Source organism: Alligator mississippiensis, chromosome 1 (assembly GCF_030867095.1).
Source record: "Alligator mississippiensis isolate rAllMis1 chromosome 1, rAllMis1, whole genome shotgun sequence".
Taxonomy (NCBI): domain Eukaryota; kingdom Metazoa; phylum Chordata; order Crocodylia; family Alligatoridae; genus Alligator; species Alligator mississippiensis.
Genome location: NC_081824.1, coordinates 244,804,061 through 244,830,539, shown reverse-complemented (window position 1 = coordinate 244,830,539; position 26,479 = coordinate 244,804,061). Strand labels below are relative to the sequence as shown.

The 26,479-nt window shown below is 45.1% G+C and overlaps 2 protein-coding genes across 4 annotated transcripts in view; one reads left to right on the top strand and one right to left on the bottom strand.

The window, feature by feature from the left end:
* Positions 1-26,479, bottom strand: part of CMSS1 (cms1 ribosomal small subunit homolog) — a 417,726-nt gene that overhangs the window by 173,263 nt on the left and 217,984 nt on the right. The window contains exon 3 of the mRNA XM_059720440.1: positions 21,132-21,180. Within this exon, the coding sequence (XP_059576423.1) occupies positions 21,132-21,147 (16 nt within the window). The 5' untranslated portion in view covers positions 21,148-21,180. The remainder of the gene's footprint in view (positions 1-21,131; positions 21,181-26,479) is intronic.
* The window catches only part of FILIP1L (filamin A interacting protein 1 like), a 343,045-nt gene that overhangs the window by 103,580 nt on the left and 212,986 nt on the right, over positions 1-26,479 (top strand). The gene's annotated exons all lie outside the window — the stretch shown is intronic.

Genomic DNA, 26,479 nt, shown 5'->3' with positions numbered 1-26,479 from the left:
GATTAGCTCAGAGCAGGCTGGTGAAGCACTTATGATTTTCTGATGTTAAGGGTCAGTGCCAGGCACTGGTTTGCTTGAGAAAAGCAGTTAAGGGCTGTTTGTAGGTCCTCCTCAGTACATCAATGACAGCACAATCATCAGCATACTGAAGTTCCACAATCAAGGCTGAATTAACTTTGGTTTTGGCCTGGAGAAAGGAAAGATTGAAAAGATTCCCATCCATTCTGTACTTAATGCCAGTGCCATGAGGTAGATGGTCATGGATGAATATGAGCATTTTGATGACCACAAGAAAGATGGAAAATAAAATTGGTGCGATCACACAGCCCTGCTTGACGCCATTACAAATGGCAAAGGGCTCCACAGTGAAGCTACTGCATAGGAAGGAGGTAGTCATCAGCTTATGAAGGAGTCTTAGGATGGTGATACATTTCCCTGGGTGGGCTCTCTGTAGCATGTGTAGGCTCAACTGTGCAAGCTTTAATCTTGCCAGCTTGTGTTACAATTGCAGTAAAGATGCAAGTGGCGTGAATAACCACCCACATTTACATATCCATACATACCTGGGATGCTGGTACACAGGCCACGTTGAAGCTTGTTCCATGATGGCTCACTGCTGTGGATCCCCTATATAGGTAGATGAGCTCTATCTCAGGTTTACCTACCCACAGTGTTATCACACCTCTTGACTTCAAGGTGGGCACAGGCCTAATGATTAACACAAAGGGGACCATTTGTCCTATACTGTTATCAAATTTATGTCCCTGTCCACTACTCTTCCCTAAGCGTGATTTTATATCTGCAGAGACCCCTGAGCACCAGTTTTCTTTCATTTCTCTTGGACTGGCTTGGTGCACGGCTTTCTACTGAGAAGCTCTGCTTTCTGCAGTCCCTTCATAGCACCCGATAAAGCAAGCCACAACTTATGAAAGCATATGTGTTTCTGATTTAGTTTGTCTATAACTGGGCTGTTCAACTGGCAGCCTGTGGCCCAAAACAAGTTGATTTATGGGTTCCTACCCAGGCACCACTCCCCTCATTTCTCTGGCTGCAGCAGCAGCTGGGGTCTCCAGGCTTCCCCTCCTTCCTCCTGTCCCCAACCCAGGGGGACTGAGGGTGATGCTGAGGTGCCAGGTAGGAGGAGACATACATGGTGCAGCAGGGACCAGGGTGTCTACATAGCATGTGGCCCATGTCCCCATCTAGCACAGTCTGCAGTGCATGCGGCACCCAGTCACTTAGAAACTGGACAGCCCCAATCTATAAGGTGCAAATCTACCCTGCCTCCAGACTAACAGAACCGACTACCTCTCTTTTGGTGCACTGCTGCCAGATTTCCTTGTTTGCTGAAATGATAACCAAATACTTTTGTTCACAAGCTAACAAGGAGGGTTTCTGCATTAAATTACAGCATGAAATAAAAGGGAAACCACCAAAAGCCTTGTAATTAAAGCATGTACAGCTGGTGATCTTTCAACAGTATCAAAGTTACCTAACAGCATGTGTTTCATTCTTCTTTCTCCATCTAGCTTTCTGTAAATGTTACTCATTATTATACCATGCCCACTGGCTGTACAGTAGGAAGCAAGATTGTACAGATGTGATCTTACTAGACGATCATATTTCACATGCCCAGGGGTTTTAGGCAATAGTATACAATCCAGTAAATAAAACCCATAGATTTTGAGGGCCAGCTGAGACCATTACAATAATTTATTCCGACTCTCCTGAACAACATAACCTAATGACCTCTTCCAGCAACTTCTGTATCAAGCCCTCGACTTCTGTATGAGCTACAGGCACGTCTTTCCAAACAATAGCCTGTTTTAAATTTAAAGACTTAAACTGATGCCCCTAACAATCTATGAATAATGGAGGATCCACCAAATCCGTAGGTATGTTGTTCTAATCTACTTTAAGGTGGCAAATATCAGGCAAAAATAATTATGACCATCAGTAGAATGGTACGTACAAAAGCATCAATTGATATAGATTGATATAAGCCTCGATCAAACCCTCCTCTCTATTGTATCACATACTATCACCACTATTGTGGAAAAGAAGGCTCACACACACATATGAAAATTATTGTGATTGTACATAATGACAGAATCAATGTCTAATAACTGGGCACCATTATCCAATTCAAGGTTTAATTCCTATTATCTTTTCAAATACAAGAGTTTAAGTCATATTATTTTCTCATTAAATAGTATACGTGTACCTTTTCTGTGTCATTACCAGTGCAAAACACATACATATCCAACCATGGAATTATTTAGAAACCATCACTGACTTTTAACCTTGTCTCCTTGTCTTTTAACAGGCCAGCTTCACCCACCATTTTATGGAAAGCTGGCTGTTCTACAGAAATATTTTGGCCATGATGGAAAACAACTCGTAGAATTAAAATCAAGAAATGGAAACTCTTACACATGATGTTACAATTTCTAATTTCTGTCCATATTATGCTAAAATGGCATCAAGGAATTACAGACACCACGTCACTGACTATAAATTGAATACTCAAATACACTGAAAGGATTAAATTGTAATCCTGTTCTAAATAGTTCAATTTGTTGCTTGCCTGGCAACTTCTGGAGGTCAAAACAAACAAGTGATAGATATTTTCCTAAACTGAACTCAGATGTCAACTTTCTTTCCACTGTACATACCACTTGTTAGTAAACTCATGCATATTTTCCATCCATTTATGCTCACTGCCACCATGCTTCCTTCTCCTATGCAGCATCCTCTAATCCTTGTTAATTTAACTGAAACAAAATAATGAAATGGATAAAGTGCACCCATATACTTTGCTACAACATATTAGTCTACATCCCAGCATGAAAACATGCCATTCATCTTAATAGGCCTTTTAACAATGACCAAATGTCCCATGGCTATTTACAAATTTTTCAAGCTATGATGTAGTTTATATAAAATTTACAGTATATAAATACAGTTGGTTCTTATACAATCAAGGCTCCACAACAAATTATAGTTTTGCATTCACTTGAAGTGATCTGTTTTCAGCATACCTCAAAGTCACTACTCAGAACCCAACCTTATCATCCCTCTGCAGTAAAACTCATAGGAAGAACTTTCTGCAAGGACTCACTTCTCTTGGAAGCCCCCTGGAATGAGGGGAGGGGGGCAGATCTCTCTCAATCCTTGGAAGAAAGGCTTCAAGGACTGTGTCTATACCTGGTATATTCCAGGGCATCCGTGGGAAGGTCAGTACCTCCAGTGTTAGCTTTGGACACCAGTGCCTCTATCTCCGGCTTTCTGGAAATGCATCTTCATGGTCTTTGATTCTGAATGCCCTGGCATCTCCACAGAAAAGACGATAGAGCCCTAAACTGCATTATCTCTTCTAATTATGCGTTGCAGGACTGCCAGGGTAGAGAGGTTATAGCAGAGGTACACTTTAACCCCATCTTCAGTCACCTCTCCCTATCCTGCTTAATTTCTCCCTCTCTCTGAAGGGTGGGGGAAGCACAAGGCCAAGGAAGCTAATCAATATGCCCATTTGTATTGGAATGAAGATATCCAACCATGGAAGGCCCCTTCCCTTGATATGGGATTCAGTGATCTTGGCCTTGTCTGGACTAGGTAATTACACAGGCAAAGCTGCCATGAAAGCCAACAGGAAAGGAATAAAAGCCAAACATCTAAGCATTTCAGGGGTTGGCTCTCACTAGTACCAAATAATATTACCAACTGTGACATGTGGTGCTAACTATGAATTCCTTTTTTTAATTTAGAAGACAAAAATGTTAAGTCTTCTAAAGATATCAACAGACTATTTCTGCTTCTATGTTACCAAACAGAAGGGCCAGTTCTAGGAAGCAACCCCCAGAACTTCTGGTGGCCTGACATGCAGGCAGCCAGCAGATTCCTAATGTTGGCCTAAAGTTGCCTCCCCTACAAGTAACAGGCGTTCAGCAGTTCTTCCAATATTCTTAGCACCTGGAAGCAGTGGGCCTTTGGAGCACATTTTAAATTCCCCTGACAATTTGCGCTTTGTAGGTCCTTATGCTTGCAGATACAATTGGCATCCAAACACTTGGCAAGAGGTGACTAAATACCAACTGTATCTATCAACTGTGTTCTTCAAGCACCCAGACAGCAAACATGCATTTTCTTGCCTTCCTCCTGAACAACTAACAATATGTAAAGATGACTGTGTTCATAGACTGTTGCAATAGGTCTCACGTTTGTTACATGCCAACAACATCTTGCTCAGAGAAACAAAAAGGTGAATGTTTCAAGTTCATAAAGCTAAGAACTAAGATCCACAAAACTGAGGCATTACAAAGTTAAAAATAATCATCTTTAAACTAGAAGAGCAGAGCTGTAATTTTGTTCAGTACAGCATGACATCATGGTTTATACAGGGCCAACTCAATAAATCAAACCTTTCCTAATTAGAGATCCTACTGCAAATCTACATTATTTGGATAAATAATTAAAACAGGACAGTCCATAACACAAGCCAGATATGTTTACTAAAATATATTCTTTTCAGATTCTTTTAGCTTCACTGATGCCTACAGAGCTTTCATATTTAGCAAATTATAGATCCTAAGCTTTTATTTTAGTCTGACTTCACTTTGAAGGAATTCTTCAATTAACTTTACATTGCTTTAAGCTCTTCATCCAATGAGAAAACAATATGTGGTTTCTAACTTCTTTCAGTGCCAATGGCTGCCATCCATGTTTGACTTTCAGACATAATGTCTTTTCAAAGCCAGGCTCTATTTGCCTAAAACCAACTAGTTGTCATAGCATTTTGACAAAAGGAAGGAAGGAAGGAAGACAGAAAGAAGTTATGGTGGGAATAATTAGGTCTGCTGACCCTTTCTGAGCAGATTAGAGCCTAATTTTAATAAAACCAAAGCAACTGCCCAAATTGTAAAGCCCATATTGGGAAAGTTATTACAACATCTTATGTACATTTAATGCTCATTCATGATCCGCTCCTGTTATTTTTATTTGTGGGTTTTGTTGAAAGCAGAAGTTTCCAAAATGCTCAGTCATTCATAGTTGGTAGGGTAGGTAGGGCTGGAAGGGATCTGAGCAGATCATCAAGTCCGACCCCCTGCCATGGCAGGAAAGAGTACTGGGGTCAAACGACCCCGGCAAGGTGTTTATCCAGCCTCCTTTTAAAGACCCCCAGGGTAGGAGCCAGCACCACTTCTCTTGGAAGTTGGTTCCAGATCCTAGCCGCCCTGACAGTGAAGTAGCGCCTCCTGATACCTAGTCTAAATCTATCGTCTGCCAGCTTGTGACCGTTATTTCTTGTCACTCCTGAGAGTGCTCAGGGGAACAGGGACTCCCCCAATGCCTGCTGGTCCCCTCTGACTAGTTTGTAAATGGCCACTAGATCCCCCCTCAGCCTTCTCTTGTGGAGGCTGAAACAGGTTCAGGTCCCGTAGCCTCTTCTCGTAGGGCCTGCCCTGCTGCCCCCTGATCATGCGAGGGGCCCTCCTCTGGACCCTCTCTATGTTGTCCACATCCCTCCTGAAGTGCAGCGCCCAGAACTGGATGCCGTACTCCAACTGCGGCCTGACCAGTGTCGCATAGGGGGGGAGGATCACCTCCTTGGACCTGTTTGAGATGCATCTGCGGACGCATGACAAAGTATAGTTGGCCTTCCTGACCGCGTCCCCATACTGTCAGCCCATGTTCATTTTGGCATCAATAATGACTCCAAGATCCTTTTCTGCCTCTGCACTGATGAGAAGGGAGTTCCCCAGTCTGTAGGTATGCTGCTGGTTCTTCGTCCCCAGGTGCAGTATCTTGCACTTGTCAGTGTTGAAACCCATCCTGTTCTCATCCACCCACCCCTGTAACCTGTCCAGGTCTGATTGCAGCCTATTCCTCCCTTCTAGCATGCCCACTTCCCCCAACATCTTAGTGTGATCTGTGAATTTGAACAGGGTGCTTTTTACCCCCTCGGCCAAATTGCTGACGAAGATGTTGAACAGTGTGGGCCCAAGGACCGAGCCCCGCAGAACCCCACTGCCTGCATCCCTCCAGGTCAAATAAGACCCATCCACCACCACTCTCTGGGTACAGCCCTCCAGCCAATTAGTACCCATCTGACTGTGTAGGTGCTGACTCCAGTCCCCTAGTTTTTTAATGAGAATGGGGTGAGAGACAGTGTTGAAGGCCTTCCTAAAGTCCAGAAAGACTGTGTCCACCACAACACCTGAGTTGAAGTGTGTTATCTAGGAAAGGTTACAATCAGTGGAAACAGAAGTTATTTTTCAAATTGCTAAACAGCCTGTTGCTAGCATAACAATAATTTATTGTATAGATTAAAAGCCAAATGCAATTTAATAAAAAGCATGAACTTAGAAATAGGTTTCTTTGCTAAACAGCAACAGTGCTGTTTTCATTCTAGGTTTTAAAAAAAGAAAGAAACTCCCAAAACATACATTTTACTTGTCAACTAGACTGATAAACAGATTATTGAGAAAGCTAAGACAGCATGTTTTTCCATATACAGCACACACCTTTCCCCACCCAAAAAAATCAGCTGTCGTGCCCAATAGGGACCAATGTAATTTGGGCTTCAGGGGATTTCAGAGGAAAGCCCAAAATTTAGCATTTCCCCCAAAGTTCTGGAAAACTGTGATTTGGCCAGAAATGGCCTAAAACCATAGGGGAAAGGGAGGGCAAGAAAAATTGTTACAAAAATATTTAACCTGAAGTGAAGAGAAGAAAGGCAGCAGATTCCCAGAAAAAACTGTGGAATCCCTACGTGTTTCTGGAGCTCAGTTAATCAGGTTGTTTGATTCCCCACTTTGGTGGGGAGCTTATAAGCCCTGCCCAGGATAAAACAGGTAAGTACCCCCTGCCTTAGGGGCTACAAGCACAGGCATGCTGGGTGCCTGCTCCCACAGCCAGGCATGGGGTGGAGGATGCCGCCACCAGAGGGGCTCCTGCCCATCATGGCTGTCCCAAGACCCACTATGCTCTGCTGCTGTGTGGAAGCAGAGGGGAATTTCCTCCTCCCCTTCTCTGTGCAACGGGGCAGAATGGGGCTCGGGAGACCCATGCCAGGCAGGAAGAAGCCCCTGCAGCGAGAGCACCCTACACTCTACACCTGGCCAGAGGTGTGGGAGAGCCCACCCAGAAAAACGCCTGAAATTGGCTCTGGTGAGCCTGCAGGGAGCCCACTTTTCCCCCTGCCAGAGCCTGAATTACAGTGGTCCTTAATTATAAGTGAGGAAATATGGTAATAGCAAGTTCTGTTGCTTAGGCTTCTGCAGAGCAAAAGCAAAAGAGAGTTTGTAATTCACATGGAGCAAAACAATGAATACTTGCATTACTTATTTTAACTCAAGATTACTTTCTACCCAACTCACTCATGATAAGCAAAACTAAAGGAAGAGTTGCAAGCTGACAGGAGTTTATAAGTCAACAACAAATCTGGAGTCACAGTGTTGTGAAGAGTCTAACCAAGTGATTTTCAACCAGGGTGCCACAAATCTCTGGGATGCCTTGAGATCCTTTTAAAGATGCAACAGGTTGCTGCTCAATATTAGCACTATTAGGTATGCAGGCATCTAAAGTGATTCACAAGATAAATATAGGGTCTTCAAATAGGAACCCCATAGTGTCAACAACTTTCTGACCTGCTGTGGCCTATTTGAGTTAATTTCTCTGGTCAAAAAAATAAGTGAACACTAAGGGCAGGCTTTTTCCAACGCAGACCTCAAATCTAAAAAAGATTGAGAACCACTGGTCTAACCGCAAGACATAACCCAAGGCTTTTTTTTCTGTGACTGATTCTCACCTATAACCAGAAAGTCAGTTATTATTTATATAGCAACAAGAAACTGCTGTGTTGACAGAGCTGCTTGATACCTGGAAGTCACAAATTTCCTCCTCCTTTGCTCTGCTTCCCAAGTCTTGCTCTCCTATGAGTCTTTGGCAGTGGATGACAGGAAACACAAAGTTACTGCACTGCACCTCAAAAGTTAACACAAGCTATGGATTGCTAAAAAGTAACTAGGCATGCTCCTCTGATTAAGCAGCTACATGTCTCAAGCTCTACAGAAGTACCCCAAGGAAACATGGATTTTAGGACAACACTCAATAGGTGTTTAGTTCCATACTTCACTTGAAGGCCTTGCCATTTCTACTGAACATTAGGGTTGCGCAAAAGTGGCTGCATTCAATTCAGATTTGGCAATTCATTGATTCAGATCACTGTCCCCGATTCAATTCAGCCAAATCTGAAGATTCGATGCCGATTCGGAGAATCACTGATCCAGCCATAAACACAGCTTTAAATGTTTTTTTTTCTACATACCTGGAGGTACCAGGTGCGGCTCATGAATGCTCCGATGGTGGGGTAGATGGAGCGTCCCACAGGAGCGGGAGGTGGGGGGGGGTGTCCCCTGCATGCTCGGCAGCACACCCAGAAGTGGACTGGAAGTACTTCTGGTCCACTTCTGGGTCTGCCAGGGAGCACGCTGGGGGTGCCCCCCACGACTCCCCTGGCTCAGAGATTGGACAAGGGGGTGTCTCGGCCGGGCTGAACTGACCCGAGGTGATTTAGAAATTGCTCGTTCGTCAGGGCGGGCTGGTGAATGGAGAGGCAGACGAGGTTTAATGGTTGTAAAGACTTTACTTACGTCGCGGGTGGCTGTGACGGAAACGGTCCGGTCATCTGAACAACAATGTAATTTGCTCCAGCTGGCGAGGCCAAAGCCAGCAAATCCGTCCGTAACTTAAGCCGGCGGGAAAAGGGTACGTCTGGGATTGTGCTCAGCGACGGGAAGAAGGATCGATAGGTGATCAGTCTATCGACCAGCTAGCCGCAAGTTAGATCTCTTTAGAGGCACTCTGCAGCGTGCTCAAAGTTCTTCAACTTGGGCGGAAGTCATGCTAATTTTTAAACGGCCAGCAAGCCAATTACCGGCCGCCACGTGTGAATAATTTAGCACTAGCCAATAGCAGGACACAAATTTGCATTCGAATAGCGGGAACTCTTTGCACAGTGCATTTCTGTGCTGCAAAGGGAAAATGCATCCTGCAAAGACAGCTGCAAATTGGCGGGAACTCCCTCCTGCACACGGGTTCTTTATGCAGCAAAAACCCTTGCTGTGCAAGAGGCTCTCATGTGACAAGAAAATTCCATAGTGCCAAGGCATCAAAATCACTGGGTCGTGACATGCCCCCTTGCCGACGGCACAACTGGAATTTTCGACACATGAGCACATCATACGGTATCTTTGTTAGAGGATTCACTGACTTGGCAAAACCTTCACAACCAATATCTCTCTCTCTCTCTCTCTCTCTCTCTCTATATAAATACATAAACAAATAACTTGACAGACTGGTCTTCTTAACAAACTACAACATGCAATAACTTTGAACACATAACAACAACTGTTGATCATCGTCTGATCGGAGAACATCCGCTTCGGTCCGTCTTCTCCTACAACAGACAATGTCAATAAACACTTAACAAAATGAGAAAATAGTATCATAACAAGTCCTGAGCCAATGGGCTTTTTGCCATCTCAGTCCCTCCCTTGCAACCATCACTCTTTGGCTTCGAATGGACTGCAGTCTGGTCTCATAATCAGGTGGTTGTGAATTACCGCTTTTGCTGGGGTCAAACCTGTGAAGAAAACAGAATAACAAGACAAAACAAAACAAGAAAGAATCATAATTGGTTTCACTGTAAGGATACTGGGTGAACGTCGGAACGGCGAGTCATCCAGTTGTGATGAACGATAATAGGAGGACAATCAGGCTTCTCTTCCAATTGGACAGAATAGGTATTGGGATACTGTCCCGACCGTTGAACTGTTCCTTTGTGAACTTGTGGATGAGACTGATGGGGGTGCGGTATTGAGATCCACACTAAACTCGTCAGGTTGGAACTTGGGCTCCCAAGGTGGGGGTTTCTGGACATCAGCTTCATCCCATAATGGTTTAACAGTGTTTAGTGAAATAAGGACATCGTGATTAAATTTAGTCCAATTTTTAAACGTCCCTCCTCCTCTAAGGCGAAGCTGCTCCTTGTATAGACCTATGTGTCTCTCCACAATGCCGTTGGACTGCCGATGGTACGGCAAATGAAGATGCCATGTCACATTGTGAAGACGAGCAAATTTATCCAGAGCATTAGAGTTAAACGGAGGTCCTCCATCAGACTGAATTTCATGAGGAGGTTGCCAGGTGGCAAATACAGCAGTTAAGGCAGCAATAACAGCAGTGGCATTGCTTTTCCGTAAGGGAATAACCTGCAACTGTCTGGTCCCCAAATCAACCACAACTAGTCCTTTATTTGGTGGTTTAGACCCTGGGAGGGATCCTAGCAGATCCACCTGCCAAACTTTTCCTGCCTGAAACTGAGAAGAATCGAAAGCTCCGAGCTGATGCTTGGTTTTATGACACTTCTCTTTAGCACATGTCTCACAGGCCTGAGCTACCTTTTCCCAATCCCGCCGGGTTCCATATGAGGCCGGCTCTGTAATGGTTCGGCACCAACGTTGATGACAAGCCCGTGGTCCTGGGTGACCCCAATTTTCATGAAGCCACGCGAGGAATGGATTTGCTTCAGGACCGTAAGTAGATGTGATAGGCAAAACCACGTCAGTCCGGAGTGGATCCTCCAAGAGCTTATCAATAACCTCATGTACTGGATCAGTATCCGGACAGTGGGACTTAGTGTGCCTAACTAACGGAAGGCGTACAAATCTAGTTAACGTCCTCCAGATGTCTTGCCAATCATCCAAGTTTTCGGTAGGAAAGGCTGTACCGGTAAGAATTTTATAGATATACTGCGAATCAATGGCGATGATTGGAACGGGGAGTGTATCATCATGATGTGTCAGACAATGCTCTAGTACCTTTAGGAATCCTAATAATTCACATTTTTGGGACGAATTATCATCTGGGTCGGCTTGGAATATTTCTTTATTGTGGCAAGCTTTACAGTAGTATCCATAGCCTCCTCCATGTCGGGAGGTTCCATCTGAGGCCATCCACGCTGGGGCTGAAGTTCCATACAATGTAGGGACCTTTTCCTCATCTTCTGGGCTTGGATCAGGTACTGTGTCTTCCAACCTCCAACAATGCCAATTGTAATGGTGGGTAAGTACTAGTGTATTCCAGGTCTTAGACTCCCCTTGAAAATGTGGGTCGATTCTTCCCGCGTCCAGCAAGGGTAACAATGTGGCACCAGGAGCGCGTAACGTCCCATGCCCCCTTGCTAATGGCTCCACCAGTTGTTCAGCTAGGAGAATCTTTCCTATAGCTCCATATCGATGTTGTGCCGCTTGAAGCATCTTATGGGCTGTGTATACTAGCTCATCGCGGGGGTTATGCACGACAGCCCACACGTGGTTGGTGGTGAATCCAAGGGTTACGGTTAGTGACTCACCCAGATGGATGGCATGGAGTTGTGTACCTTTAACCATGGTTAGTAGGCGAAGCAGATTCTGCTGATCCTTTTCCGTCCAAGGCGTGGACTTTCGGGACTTGTCACAAATCTGTCGCTGTAATTTAGTGAGGAGTGCCAAATCGCTGGGTTCAACATAATGTCGATACCAATTTAAATGACCCAAAAGCTGTTGAAAATGCCTCTTAGTGACAGGGTGGAATGTTTTTAGCGGATTGATGTTAGGACCCTCATGCGAGACTCCGTGGCGGATGGAACCGGTGTATCGAGTGCCAAGGAACGTAATGTCATCTACAGGATGTAGGCTTGACTTTTCCTCGTTGATTGTCCATCCCTCACTTTGAAGGTGAGCAACTAGTTGGTTTACTACGCTGGCAACTACAGAACTATCGCGACCCATGATGGCAATATCATCAACATAACTCCAAATTTTTAATTCTTTTTCTGGGGGAAGAGAGTGCAAGGCTCGAAAATTCTTCAGGGTGTTATTCATGGCACCAGTGGCTAATGATGGAGCGTTGTGATATCCTTGCAGACAAACTGTCCACCTGTACATGATGCCATCAATACACATTTTTAGTATTCCTTCCGGGTCAGTTATTGGGATGGAAAAGAACATATTTTTCAGATCCAATGTGATTCCGACCTACTGACTTTGCTGGAACTGTGCCATCTCAAACATACACTGTGGCAGCGTAGATGGATTAGGTTGTTGAAGTACCTGACACCTTTTGTTGACTTCTCTATAGTCCACGACCAACCGGGCTTCATTAGGCTTCCCAGGTTTCACAACTCCCCATCCTGATGATAGGTAGGTGCTGGCTGTTACGGTCTTAATACAGCCTCGTAGCTCGAGTCGCTGCAGAAGGTCAGTAAGGGACTGTTCTAGAGAATCCTTAGTTGGGATTGGCCGATATCACCAGGTGGAAGTGTCACGAAGCGTTGGTCAATGCCAGTCCTGCTCTGGGATAATTACGGGTAATGCCTGTAGCACTTGTTCCTTGAGGTCAAGCACTTTTATCCCCGGGATTCCTAAAATGTTGATGCCCCCTAGAACAGCCTCTAGGGGATATCGGTGATCCTGGACCCAAAACTTGACCTTCGTTGTGACGGTGATAGCGTTAAGCCCTTGTACCTTGATCATCTTGGTGGTCTTTTGATGAGGTATCACTGAGGTAATCACATTGGTCTGAGCTCCAGTATCAAGAAGGAAGAATACCTGTTGTTGGTCATCCAGATCGGTAGGGTTGTAAACAGTGAGTTCAGTGTATGGATGAGAATCAGTAGGATCGGGTTTGAATTGGTGAAGGCCACCGGCAGAGCCGACGGCTGTTACTCGTTTTTTGGCGAATCCTCGAAATTAAATCCCAATGCTTCAGCCATACTGGCCTGGGCCTTGTCTTCCAAAAGTCTCAACTGAGCCTTTGTTAGTCCGGAGTAAGTGAGAAGAAATCCGAACATAGTTCTTTCCTTCAGAGTTCTTTCCTTTGAGGTTCTTTCTTTTGGGGTCCTTGGAGGTGACCCCCATGGCTCTCGCCGAGGGGTATACCCTTGACGCCGAGGCCTCAATGTTGCAGCTAGGTACGCTGAAGGTCAATCCCTTATGTCATCAGAAGCTTCCTCACCTTGCTTCATAAGTGCCTGCAATCGTGGGAGATGGCCTAAAAGATTTCCCACTGGTTGACCTGCCATCGGGTTCAAGAAGAGTCGGAGTGTAACAACATTCGCTCCTCCGTATACCTCCACGCAGGCATCTATGGCTTCCAAGGGCATTGGAATTGCCCCGGGGTCCGATAGGTGACGATGAGCCCATCTCTCCTTACGCTGGACTGCTGTTAGTCCCATTGGATTTGTTCTTGGGCTCCATGAGAGATATGACACTCCGACTATAGCCAGGAGAAGTTGTTCTGCAGTAGCCTTCTGTGGGCAACCCTCGTGCCAGGTGTGAAATTTGTGGGTTACCTGTCCTACCACAAGCGCTGGGAGCGGGATGGGCCAGTGGGCACTGTCCGTGACCACATTCAAATCAGTAGCACGCCCTCCACTCCACGCCGCTTGTCTTGTCAGGGCACTTGCTTCTTCCTTATCCAGAGTGTCAGATCCAAATTCCACTATCAGTCTTCCTAACCACATGGCCAAGGTTTCTTCTGGCCTTATTTTAGATTCTTTGCAAAGCTCTTGTATCTCTGGTCTGGTGCGTGTGCGAGAGATAACAGTGGTACGCGTGGTACCTTCTTCATCCTCAACATGCTTCATCACAGCTATCAGGTAAGCTGCGGCAGAGAGAGGGTTAAATTCTGTATCTGGGAGCGTTGGGTATGTCCCTCCTCCCATTGCCCCCTCCCTGTGGTAAAGATGCGTGGCCGTTGGGAACGATGTCACCTCAGGGGGTGGAGTCACTAGGGGGATCCCCGCCGGGTCTTCCGAAACTCCGACCCTCTTTTCCGGGTTCCCTGGGTAGCTCACGCTTCTTTCGGCGCCATTTTCTGCTAACAGCCTCATGTGGCTGGCACTGTTAATAAACGCTGCTCCAGAGCCCTTTGCTGTCCGCTCCAGCGACTCCTTACCCGCAGTATGCATCTGAGCCTCCAAATTCGCGTATTCCCTTAGTAGGCCTGTTACTGCACGGAACAGCACATTTATCATCTTTCCCTTTTTCCATTTAATTAGACCCCACTTCGGCTTGTGACGGCCCTTAGTTTCCAAATCCTCCCGTAGCTGAACGAGGAGCTCATGGCCCCGCAACTCAGGCACCAAATCCAGACAGTTGAACCAGTCCGCGGGGGTGGGTTCCCCCCCCTCCTTTAAGTATCGGGTGCATTGGGCGAACTCCTGAGCGGGGGTCAGCTTTTCTGCTTTCCGCACCTTCACCCCATCTAGGGATATGGTTGATGTTTCCTCCGGGGGCCGATAATAAACCCGGTCGCTCCCCATTATGCATCCGAACTCCCCAAGGGATAGCTTTGTTCTCCATTCTTTCACTACGGCCTCTTCTCTTTTTATGGAGAAGTAACCATCAATATTTCTTTTCTCCCCTTCTACCGCCTGGTGGTAAGCGATATGCGCCCGTAGATCGTTAGCATTCTCTATGTGGCGGTTCCCGGTGCAGCACCTAATTAGGTTCTTCTCCATCGCCGTGCCCTTTAATCCCATCCTTGTCGCCATGTCTTGGCTGGGCTGAGCCGACCTGAGGTGATTTAGAAATTGCTCGTTCGTCAGGGCGGGCTGGTGAATGGAGAGGCAGACGAGGTTTAATGGTTGTAAAAACTTTACTTACGTCGCGGGTGGCTGTGACGGAAACGGTCCGGTCATCTGAACAACAATGTAAGTTGCTCCAGCTGGCGAGGCCAAAGCCAGCAAATCCGTCCGTAACTTAAGCCGGCGGGAAAAGGGTACGTCTGGGATTGTGCTCAGCGACGGGAAGAAGGATCGATAGGTGATCAGTCTATCGACCAGCTAGCCGCAAGTCAGATCTCTTTAGAGGCACTCTGCAGCGTGCTCAAAGTTCTTCAACTTGGGCGGAAGTCATGCTAATTTTTAAACGGCCAGCAAGCCAATTACCGGCCGCCACGTGTGAATAATTTAGCACTAGCCAATAGCGGGACACAAATTTGCATTCGAATAGCGGGAACTCTTTGCACCGTGCATTTCTGTGCTGCAAAGGGAAAATGCATCCTGCAAAGACAGCTGCAAATCGGCGGGAACTCCCTCCTGCATGCGGGTTCTTTATGCAGCAAAAACCCTCGCTGTGCAAGAGGCTCTCATGTGACAAGAAAATTCCATAGTGCCGAGGCACCAAAATCACTGGGTCGTGACAGGGGGGACCCCAGGTGCCCCCCTCAGACCCAGGAGGCACCAGTCACTGAGCCAGGGGGCACAGGGGGGCCCCCCAGTATGCTTCCCGGTGGACCTGGAAGTGGACCAGAAGTGCTTCCAGTCCACTTCCAGGTCTGCTGCCAAGTGTGCTGCGGACACCCCGCCTCCCCCCACGCTCCTGTGGGATGCACCACATGCCCCAGCATCTCAGCATTCACGAGCCACCTGGTACCTTGAGGTATGTACAAAAAACATTTACAGCTGTGTCTATGTCTGAATTGCTGAATCTTTCTGAATATCTCTGAATCGATTTGGAGAGATTAAAAGGTCTCCTGATTCAATTCGGATTCAGAGATTTGGCCATTGATTCAGGCCAAATCTCTGCCAAATCGAATCAGGGACCGAAGCTTCACACAGCCCTACTGAACATGAGTAATTCAGTGGCTGCCCAGTTAGCTCAGTCATGCAGGAATGGGTTCCCTTATATGCACCTGCTCATTGCTTTTTTGCTTGTCATTCAGCATCTGCACTATATCCAATCACACCCTTGTTGTCTAAGAAATAGCATTAACATTATTGCCCTTTCAATGAGCAGCAAATTGCAGCAACTGATTTTCTACATGGGCTGCTAAAAGAAAAAAATAGCTTACCTGGCCCATGCCTTCCTTATCCTTTGTCTCCTGTTATCTGTTAAAACAAGGAATACACTAAATTCTAGGACACATTGATAGAAAACTCCATTAAGAGATAATGTGAGTCAGACTTCCCACCAAACACTAGAGGGCTGGGGTGCCCTGTAGAACTTTTGATGCAAGCTGAGGGCAAAAAGGTAGGAGACTTCTGTAACTTCATTAATCTTAACTTCATCATCTCACAGAAACTTATTTGCAGAAGTGGAGCAAGTGGAATAGGTGTAGACAGCTTTGGGGTGAAGAGATGGCTGCTCTCCATAACACTGTGCTTCCCCCATTCAGAAGAACAAGGAGCTGACAAAGCTTTCTTATCTGCTTGTGGTTGCAATCTCCTTTCCTACTGGCAGTTTATGAATGGTCAGGAAGTTGGGGGTCAGATTGAAGACAGAGGGTATTGTTTTGGATCTTGAAAAGGATTTTTTGGTTTATGAGGGATGATTTCCATTGCATGTGCAGTCCCATAAAGTTTGCCTTCTCCTAAAGTGGCAAAAATCCAACCTGTGATATAGCATAGTACATAAATTGTCAACCATTTTGCCAACATCTGTCCTCCTGCTTCTTTGCTTGATATAAAGGATGTTCTTTCACCCTTATCAATAATGTAATCTTAGCACTACTCCTTCAGGTAATCCAAAAAGCAATTCAAAGAACCATGGATGACTTTCTTGGAATGTAATCTAAAACTTCTCTGTCCAAATGCATAACTGTGATTTTTGGCACCCTGCATGTGGGGAGGGAGGTACTCAGCAGAGGAGAGACTTCTTAGAGATTCAGAAGACTTCACCTGCTGTCCTGCCACCACAGGGCAGTCTCTCTTCACACTTGGAACTGTTGCCACTACAACTCGGTGCCCAGGGCTGGTGCCCCACTTGCTCACCCACAGTTATGCTGCCTGTCTGTGTCATGAACTTGTTTGCAAAGTAAATCTTTTTCAAATGACTACCTCTGTGGACAGCAGCATAAAGAATGATTTCTAAAATAGAGAAGTACTACTCAAAAGATCACAAGAAAACAAGAGAAAAGATTTTCCAACAAAATCCAGAATTTCCCACACTTAAAAGTATTTCAGCAATCAACTGAGAAGTTTAAAAACGATGACCTCCCTTCTGCAGTACATATTTTCATAATATGTGCTTTCAAAACCCAGTGCTCAGAGAATGAAATATTTTGTTCCCTTGTGTAAACTTGTACAGATTGCTTGCTATTGATCTTTTGAGTCATGTTTCTGGCAAAAAATGCATATTCTAGAAATTATAAGCACTAGAGAACAAATTACGTAATCTATGTATAGGTTTAACCCCTTCTACATAAAAGTAGAATAAAACTGTACAAAACCAAGGTGATAAGACAAAGTCATTCAAAGCAAAGCAGCAAAACATTTATAACATTTGTAAGATAACAGTTTAATGTAAAGGGTTTGGATTCTGCTTTTTTTTTTTGTTAAATTTCAGGTTGTGAACCACATGACAATAGAAAAAGTCCTTTTTGATGGAAAATGGTTACTTCAAGTCACAGGGCATCAGTCAAAGAAGAATAATGAACATCTATCTATCTCGCTCTGTAAAATCTGGATTTCTTTTTATACAGATTGCATCCAGTAAGATTATGTCATAATTCAGGAAAAAGATCAGCTCTACCCCCAACCCCAAATGTCCTATGACTCTTCAAAGGATCACCTCCATTCTTCCTGTACTAACAGAAATCCAGGACAAAATGAACTAGATGGCAAGCCATCTAACAGCTAATTCAGCACAGTTTACAGAAAATCATAATCAAATATGAGTGAGTTGAGTGTGAGGTGTTGCCAGGTGTTGCCAAAGAAAAATCAAACAGAAGGATTTTGGATGCAGCCTAATTTAGGGTGTGCCTTTATCTCCTCCTCCTAAAATGCATGTGCTTCTGGTTGGGTGACTACACTGGGACTTGTCTCAAAAACTTGTCTCAAAACTTGTCTCAAACTCCATACAGTCAACTTGAGAACACCATAAAACTATTTGACAGGTAGAAAGGTAATAACTAAGCACATCACTGTCTTCATCAAGATCAATAATTGAGCCACGTAATCCACTTTGATTTTATTGGAGTGCTAAGGCAAAATTCCAAAGACATAAATAAACTTCTGATTAGTGAGCAATGCTTTTGGGCCTGCATTACACAGAAGGTCTAACCAGATTATCATAATGGTTCTTTCATACTTATAATACCATGGTAATTTAGAACACCACAGTATAAAGTAAGAGATCTCATTTCCCAGTAGCAATTACATTATTTCCTTATTTTTGTTTTAGTCCTCTAAAAACAAAGTCCAGAGGTATATATGATATACAGTAGTTTAGAAAAAAATGAGTTTTTGCTTGCCTCAGATGCAAACAGCTACATAGCGTTCAAGTGACGCACAATTTTGACCAAGTAGATAGCAATATCAGTGTTTCCATAATTCTTTATTAAGAATTACAGAATTTAAAATGTCTATTTCCAACATTACCTCATGCCTGGGCCTCTCACTGATTATTTAAAACTACATACATCTAGAAAAATAAATGACAGTACTACAACAATACATACCAATGTATAGTATGCTTGGCAAAAACAAAATGGTCTGCTGTTCTCAGCCAAAAGTCCATTTCCATAAATTAATTGTGAATTGTAACTGGACAAGATCTCTTTTCTAAAGTTTCCAGCCATTGGCAAATATGCCCAACACACAGGAAGTTGTATTTATAGTTGCATTACTCTTCACAATATACTAATTCTCTTCCAACCAGCAGGACCAGTGGCAACTTCTAAATGAATAGTCTTTTTCCTGGGATGGTATCATCATAATGTACAGTTTCTAAATCTTGGGTCAATTTTGGCCATGGAAAAAATACATCAGAGGGGTTCTTTCCATGGTTAAACAATAAGACTTACTAGACTCCTCTGTTTGAAATGGTAGGAGTATGAAATCTTACTCTTGTAGCCTTTGGTTTTATGATTCAGTAAAATCTTTAAATGTGCACTTAACTTTAAGAATGAACGGTGCCATACTTGATAAATCCTTGGAGCAGGGATGTCTAACACATAGTCCAAGGGTTGGATCCATTTTCCAGAACCATCCCATCTTGCCTGCTGATACTCTGGCAGGCTATTGAAAGGTTGGGGGTAGGCATTGCCTGCCACAGAATATGGGGGCCTAGGGCCACGATGGACATAGTCATTGGCAACAGGGGCCAAGTAAGAGTTGAGTTTGACACCCCTAAATTAAAGTTATACATGTGGTTCAATGCCTTACTGAATTCGGGTCTAAACAAGCTACATCCTCACTTTACCAGCTATCTGCAATCTTTCCTAGTCTAGGAGAGATTCAGAAAGATTCAGAGATTCAAACAGACACAGCTTTAAATGTTTTTTCTACATACCTCTAGGTAGCAGGCAGCTCATGAATGTTGTGATGCTGGGGCAAATGAAGTGTTCCATAGAAGCGCAGAGGGCTCCATAGCACACTCAGCAGCAGACCCGGGAAGTGCACCAGAAGCACTTCTTGTCCACTTCTGGGTCCACCGGGGAGTGTGGTGCCTCCTGGGTCTGGAGGGTGGCCCCAGGGTGCCTCAGTGGGGCCCCTATGCATGCTCCCCAGAGAAAGTACTTTGGGTCTGCTTCCGGGTTCGCTGCCTAGCATGTGGAGGGCCCCCCCGCAACTCCTGTGGGACACTCCATCCACCCCAGAATCACAGCGTTCACAAGCTATGCTGGTACCTTGAGGTATGTAGAAAAAATATTTAAAGCTGTGTCTGATTCTCCAAATCAGCATCTAATCTTCAGATTCAGATTCGGCTGAATCGAATCAGGGACAGTGATCCAAAACAATGAATCAAATCATTGTCCCTGAGTCGGGCCAAATACTAATACTAATCCGAATCAAATAGGTCCCATTTCACATGCCCTTAACAATAAGAAAAGATTCTATGGATATTTTGACCTGACTAAAAAACTAAGAAAGCTATGTCTGCTATTAAATAACTAGGGCAAATTCTTTAGCAGAAGATGCAAAAGGGCATATCTGCTCAATAACTCCTTTGCCTCAGTCTTCACAGAAAAATTAGACTGCTAACAAGCAAGGCTGTGCAAAATTTTGCCCTGCATTTCATCCTGAAGCTGTTTCCATGCATTCTGAGCTCAAAACAGTGAAATCAAAATGAAACAAAACAAGGGAACTCAAAACATTTCAAAAGTTTCAGATTGTTTAGAGTTTTGAAGCCATGCTTACTGCCTTCAGTGCCAGTCCCAGCTGGGTGCACACACCTCCTGTCATCTGGCAGGCAGATGGGGGACTCGCCTGCACCCCCGGGAGGCCTGTGGGGGACTGTGCTGGACTCCTCCCGGAGGTGCGGGCCCCCAATCTGCCTGCGAGATGACAGACTGGCACTGGGCACAGCCCACACCCAGTGCCAGGAAGATTGGTGCTGCTGCTGGTCCCAGCCAGCAGCACCCAGCTCCTGTCATCCAGTAGGCAGCTCGGGGGCACACACCCCCGGGAGCACAGCCCCTGCAGCCCTCCCGGGTGTGTTGGTGGCCCCCGATCTGCCTGCCAGCTGACAGGAGCCGGGTGCTGTCACCTGTGGCCAGCGGCAGCCAGGGCCGTCCCTGGGAGGGGCAAATCAGGGCAACTGCCCCGGGGCCCGCACTTTGGGGGACCCCGTGGAGCCCGGAGGAGTAGTCGTGGTGAGTCTGAGCTGCCACCGGCTTCGTATCTGACCGCTTGCTCCTCCCCTCCTGCCCCGCACCCTTCTCAGGTGCCCTGGCCCTACCCACCCATCCCACTCCCAGTTGCTGCTCCCCACCTGTCCACAGCCCCATCCATCTGCCTGGCTGAGTGCAGGGAAAAGCCACTTAAGGAATGTTGGTGAGCTGTTGTGGGTGGAGGCAGGGGTGGGGGACTGATCCGACTTGTGACAGCTCACCTTAACTCTCTAAGTGGCCCACCAGCCCAAATAACTGCCCACCCCTAGACTAGATGACCTCTAGAAGTCCCTTCCAGTCTTGCTTTTCTATGATTCTGTTTACTTAGCATTCATCTTGTCTTTCATGTTTTGCTACGATACAGAGAACCCAACACCATTATTAAGGATGGCCCCACTGAAGAATAGTACTTTGAAAAGTTTAAAAATATACAATTCAGCACTTTGAACAAAAATAGGTTAATACTTTACCAACTGAGGAATCCATAAAAGGCAAAACCAGTGAAAGAAGTGTTCTTACCTAAAATTGAGAAAGGGAAAAAAAGAAAAGAAAAAAAAAGAATTGTCACTCTGAGTACTGCACCTTCAAAACACCAATAATTCCACAACAATACACTATGGCTACAGAGGCAGCCATGGAACAACCAAAAGAAAACAGGAAGTTGCACTAGAACAGAAAATTTTAATTTATTTGAAGCAATAATTAAAATTAACAAGGAAATCACAACTAATATTAATAAACAAGTAATAAAGAAAACTTAACATTAGTACTATGAAAACTGTCTTAAAGCAACCACTCAAGGAGCAATTAAAAGTTTGTTAATGGAAATAGATCTTTAAATATAATTCACTACAGATTGTACTGAGAAGCATACATGTGTGGAGAATAAGGTGGTCAGTTAAGCCAAGGAGTTAACTGTTGCAGACTCAGTTCCCCATTCAGATTTCACTGAGCACATTATCAGTACCATAGGGCGCAGACCAGGTGTTGCTGGTGAACTCAGACTGGTGGGACAGTGGAGCATCCCATGGGTGGGGGAGGAGGGGGATGGTTGCAGCCAGCTGGGAGCAGCAGGGTTTGCAGCCTCCCTGCTACTAGCCAAAGTGCCTGGCCAGCTGCAACAACAAAAACAACCGCCCCCCCCCGGGTGGGACACTCCACCACCCTACCAGTCTGAGTTCACCAGCCGCACCTGGTGCAGACAGACATTAGGACCCCGCTTTAACTCATGGCACTTTACATAAAGACAACCCTCCCCCCTGCCTGGCCCCACAGACATTTGCCGGGTGGGTGGGTGGGGGGAGGGGAGAGGGAGGGCTGGAATCAGCTTACATCAGCCCAGGCGAGCGGGCAGGGACACTCAAGCAACCTCCCAGGAGGCTGCTGAACCACTTGTCTTCCCACTCCTGCCCCCCACCCCCCAGCTGAAGGACTGTCAGCAAGGGAGGGGGATGGAGGAAAGGACAAAGTATCCAGCTGCTCAATGACCAGAGGGGAGGGGGGGATGGCTGGGAACAGGGCCCCCTTGCCTTGCACCCCCATTGCCTCCCAGCTACCTGAACTGGGGTATTGGGGGTAGCTGGTTCAGACCCGAGGTGAGGCGGCTCCATTCCCCCCTCCCCACCAGCTCTGGCCATTCAGCAGCTGACAGCTTCCTCTTCTTCCCCCTGACAGCTCAGGGGGCGAGGCTGAACCATGGTGCTGCCAGCCCAGTTGCTCGGGGCCCTGGATGGGGCTTGTGCATGGGTGCACCCCTGCTTCCTGCTGTAGCTGCCTGGAGCCTGCACCCGTGCTGCTCTACGGTTCCTCTGCTCCGCCACTGCTGGGCCATCCAGAGGCAGCAGTGATGACAGAAGGGCAGGGCAGCCTGGGTACAGGCTGCAAAACCATGTGTGAGATTAATGTGTTAAAAAAATTAACACGTTAATTGGTTCTTACTTTAATCACGCACATTAATGGTGATTGACAGCCCTAATATACACACACATACACAAATATATATACATCCCCCCCTTACAAGGCATCTGACAAACCATAGTTCTGATATCAGCACACCCCAAAAGGGAACTGAGATAAACTGTCTTTTTTTTTCTTTTTCTGAAATTTTAAAGAAAAAAGTTGAAAAAAGTCAAAATGTTCATTGTCCTGTTTATTTTCTGCCAATTCTAGATGGAATCAGTAGTTCAGTAGTTCCTTTTCCCATGTGGCAACTGAGACCAAGATATTAAGCAACAAAAGGACTCGGTGTCAGGGTTAAGAGCAAAAAACCTTAATTCCCTGGCTCTAACTCCTGTGCACAAGACAACAGAACATCTCTTTCTTCCAACAGTTCAATGACAGCTAACACTTTCTTTCACCAGATGTTGAAGCTACAGCAATCTTAACCTTACATCCTTACCTGTGATCTTATCCTCTCATATAGACTGTAATACTGATAGTCAAAAAAACTAATTAATACTGCATTTTATGTTGTAATTTTGAGATAGGGACCTAAATACTGTGGTTCAGAAGACAGCACTGAAGCTGACATTACATCAATTTGACCCATGGCTCAAAGTAATGAGCTTTGCAAATTGGCCTTGAATCTAGATTACAACACCACTTTTGCTTGCATCTTTCAGCCAAATTTTACTCATGCCTACTGCAAGGACTTTTCCAAACACTGGAATAACTTGTGATTTTTTGAAGTCATTCCATGATTTTTACTATGAAAATGTGTACCCTACCTTTGGTAACAAGATCTCCAACATGGACCCACCAGACTAGGGACAAGAGAGAGCTCTCAAATTTAATGACTGCATTTTGACCAACAGTACCTCTTCTAAAGACTTGGCTAAGCTCCAAGAGCTAGGTTTTTCTGGGAAATGGAAATTCCCCAAAAAAGCAGACATTGAAAAGGCAGGGTTTAAAGGAGAACACCCATCTTGCTGGGGTCGTCTGATCTCAGTGGTCATGCTGGTAAAACCATGGGGACACACAGGAAGCCTGGGACATAAGAAGTCTTGTGCTATTTTTAGCAGGTCAAGTTGAGGCAAGTTACCTGCAGTAATCTCATGAGACTGTCGAGGGAAATCATGCCTAAAATACCAACATCTTTTATACATTACTAATGACCACAAAAACACAATAAATGCAGTCTCTCCTATCCCTTCCCCCAAAACAACTGTTTTGCTACTATTAATATTCAAACAGGCTTCTGAAGAGGCTTCACGGGTTTTCAATTTAGAGGGAAAGTGAGAGGTACTGAAAGGTTGTTGGGCGTTTTGTCAAACAAAAGACAAATATAAAAATCTGTAAAGTGAAAGCATTTCGTTAAAATGAAAGATGGTTCAAACCGGAGGGAGGGGGGGAAAAGGGGAGGGGGGGAACCTTGTCAAACTACACACAAAACAAAACCTGGCAATTAAAAAAAAAAAAACCAGAGCAATAGTAAAGAGCACTGACTTCAGTCAAACTACATATGAAGGCAAGACACACTAGATGTTAAACAAAGTGAATTAATTTTGTTCTAAGCAAGGCATGCCAGGCATAAGCAGCATATAACATTTTATAGAAACAAGAATTAGGTAATCAAGAAACAACAGACAAGGCACTATGATTCTGGCCAATAAACTTAGTTCTTCTGGCTCACTACACTAGTTCTTAGATTACCTGAGGCAGAACAGTCTTACTAATATGTGTTTCCTGCTTTGGGGCCCTTCCTTAATCAGAACTTCCAAAAAACTCAGGAGACGTATCTACATGTGCAAAAGATCCAGGAGCAATTTACTCTCGAGTAAATGCTCCCAGGCACGTGTCTACATGTGCAAAGGACATGGGAGATTAGAGAATCATAGAAAATTAGGGTTGAAAGGGACCTCAGGAAGTGATCTAATCCAACCCTCTGCTCAAAGCAGGACCATCACCAACTAAATCACTCCGGCCAGGGTTTTGTCAAGCCAGGCCTTAAAAACCCCAAAGGATGGAGATACCATTACCTCACTAGGTAACCTGTTCCAGTGGTTCACCACCCTCCTAGTAAGAAAATTTTTCATAATATCCAACTTAAACCTCCCTTTCAGCAACTTGAGACCACAGGTTCTTGTTCTGTTATCTACCACCACTGAGAACAGTCCAAGTGCTTAGAAATGGATTCTTTAAAGGACCTGCTCCATGATTTTTCTGGGGACTGAGGTGATTTTTCTGGGGACTAACAATTCTGTAGTTTCCTGGATCCTGCTTCTTCCGTTTCTTAAAAATGGACATTATATTTGCCCTTTTTCAATCATTTGGGACCTCCCCCAATCTCCATGAGTTTTCAAAGATAAAGGCCAGCAGCTCTGCAATTACATCAGCCAACTCCATCAGCACCCTCAGATGCACTGCATCTGCCCCCATCGACTTGTATATGTCCAGCTTTTCTAAACAGTCCCTAACCTATTTTTTCACCACTGAGGGCTGCTCATCTTCTCCCCAAACTGTGCTGTCTAGTGCAGTATTCTGGGAGCTGACCTTGCCTGCAAAAACCAAGGTAAAAAAGGCATTGAGCACTTCAGCCTTTTCCTCATCTGTCACTAGGTTGCCTCTCCCATTCAGTAAGAATGCCTCTCCCACCCTTTCCCTGACCTTCCTCTTGTTGCTAACATACTTGTAGAAACCCTTCTTGTACCCTTCACGTCCCTTGCTAGTTGCAACTCCAATTGTGCTTTGGTGTTCCTGAATTCATCTCTGTATGTCTCAGCAATATTCTTGTACTCCTCCCAAGCTTTGTCCAAGTTTTCACTTCTTATAAGCTTCCTTTTTGTGTTTAAGCTTGCTGAAGAGTTTTCTGCTAAGCCAAACTGGTTGCCTGCCATATTTGCTATTTTTCCTGCACATCAGGATGTTTTGTTCCTGTACCCTCAGTAAGGTTTCTTTCAAACATAAACAGCACTTCTGGACACCTTTCCCACACAGACTGGCCTCCCGTAGGATCCTACCCATCAGTTCCCCGAGGGAGTCAAAGTCTGCTTTTCTAAAGTCCAGGGTCCTTACTCTGCTGCTCTCCTTTCTTCCTTTTGTCTGAATCCAGAACTCAATTATCTTGTGGTCACTGCTGGCCAAGCTGCCATCCACTTCTACATCCCCACCAATTTTTCTGTGTTTGAGTACAGTAGGTCAAAAAGAGCATGGCCCTTAGTTGGGTTCTCCAACACTTCTACCAGGCAGTTCTCTCCAATGCTCTCCAAAAACTTCCTACATTTCCTGTGCACTGCTGAATTGTCCTCCCAGCAGATGTCAGGATGATTAAAGTCCCCCATGAGAACCAGGGCCTATAATCTAGAAACTTCTACTAATTATCTGAAGAAAGCCTCATCTACCTCATCCTCCTAGTCTGGTGGTCTCTAGCAGACACCCACCACAACATCACCCTTGTTGCTCTTCCCTCCAACCTTAGCCTAGAGATTTTCAGCAGTCCTATCTCCAGTTTCATACTGAAGCTCTGAGCAATCATACAGCTCTTCTACATAATGAGCAACTCCTCCTCTTCTCCCTGCCTGTCCTTTCTGAACAGTTTGTACCCATCCAAGACAATGCTCCAGTTACGTGAGCTATCCCACAAAGATATGCTGCTCCTAGTAGCAGACTGTTCCCACACCCTGCAGTCCTACAACCTACATGGTAACAGGTCAATTCATGTTACACAGAGGAAAGTCTGCTTTTAAACGCATTCGAACAAAATCCAAAGTGACACAGTGGTCTTTGGCAGCTGTAGAAGGCTAGAATGCTGCAGTCACCATGCATTATTTCTTTACTGTTGTTGATGGCCCTGCTGTTTCAGCATCTTCTCTTCATCTCT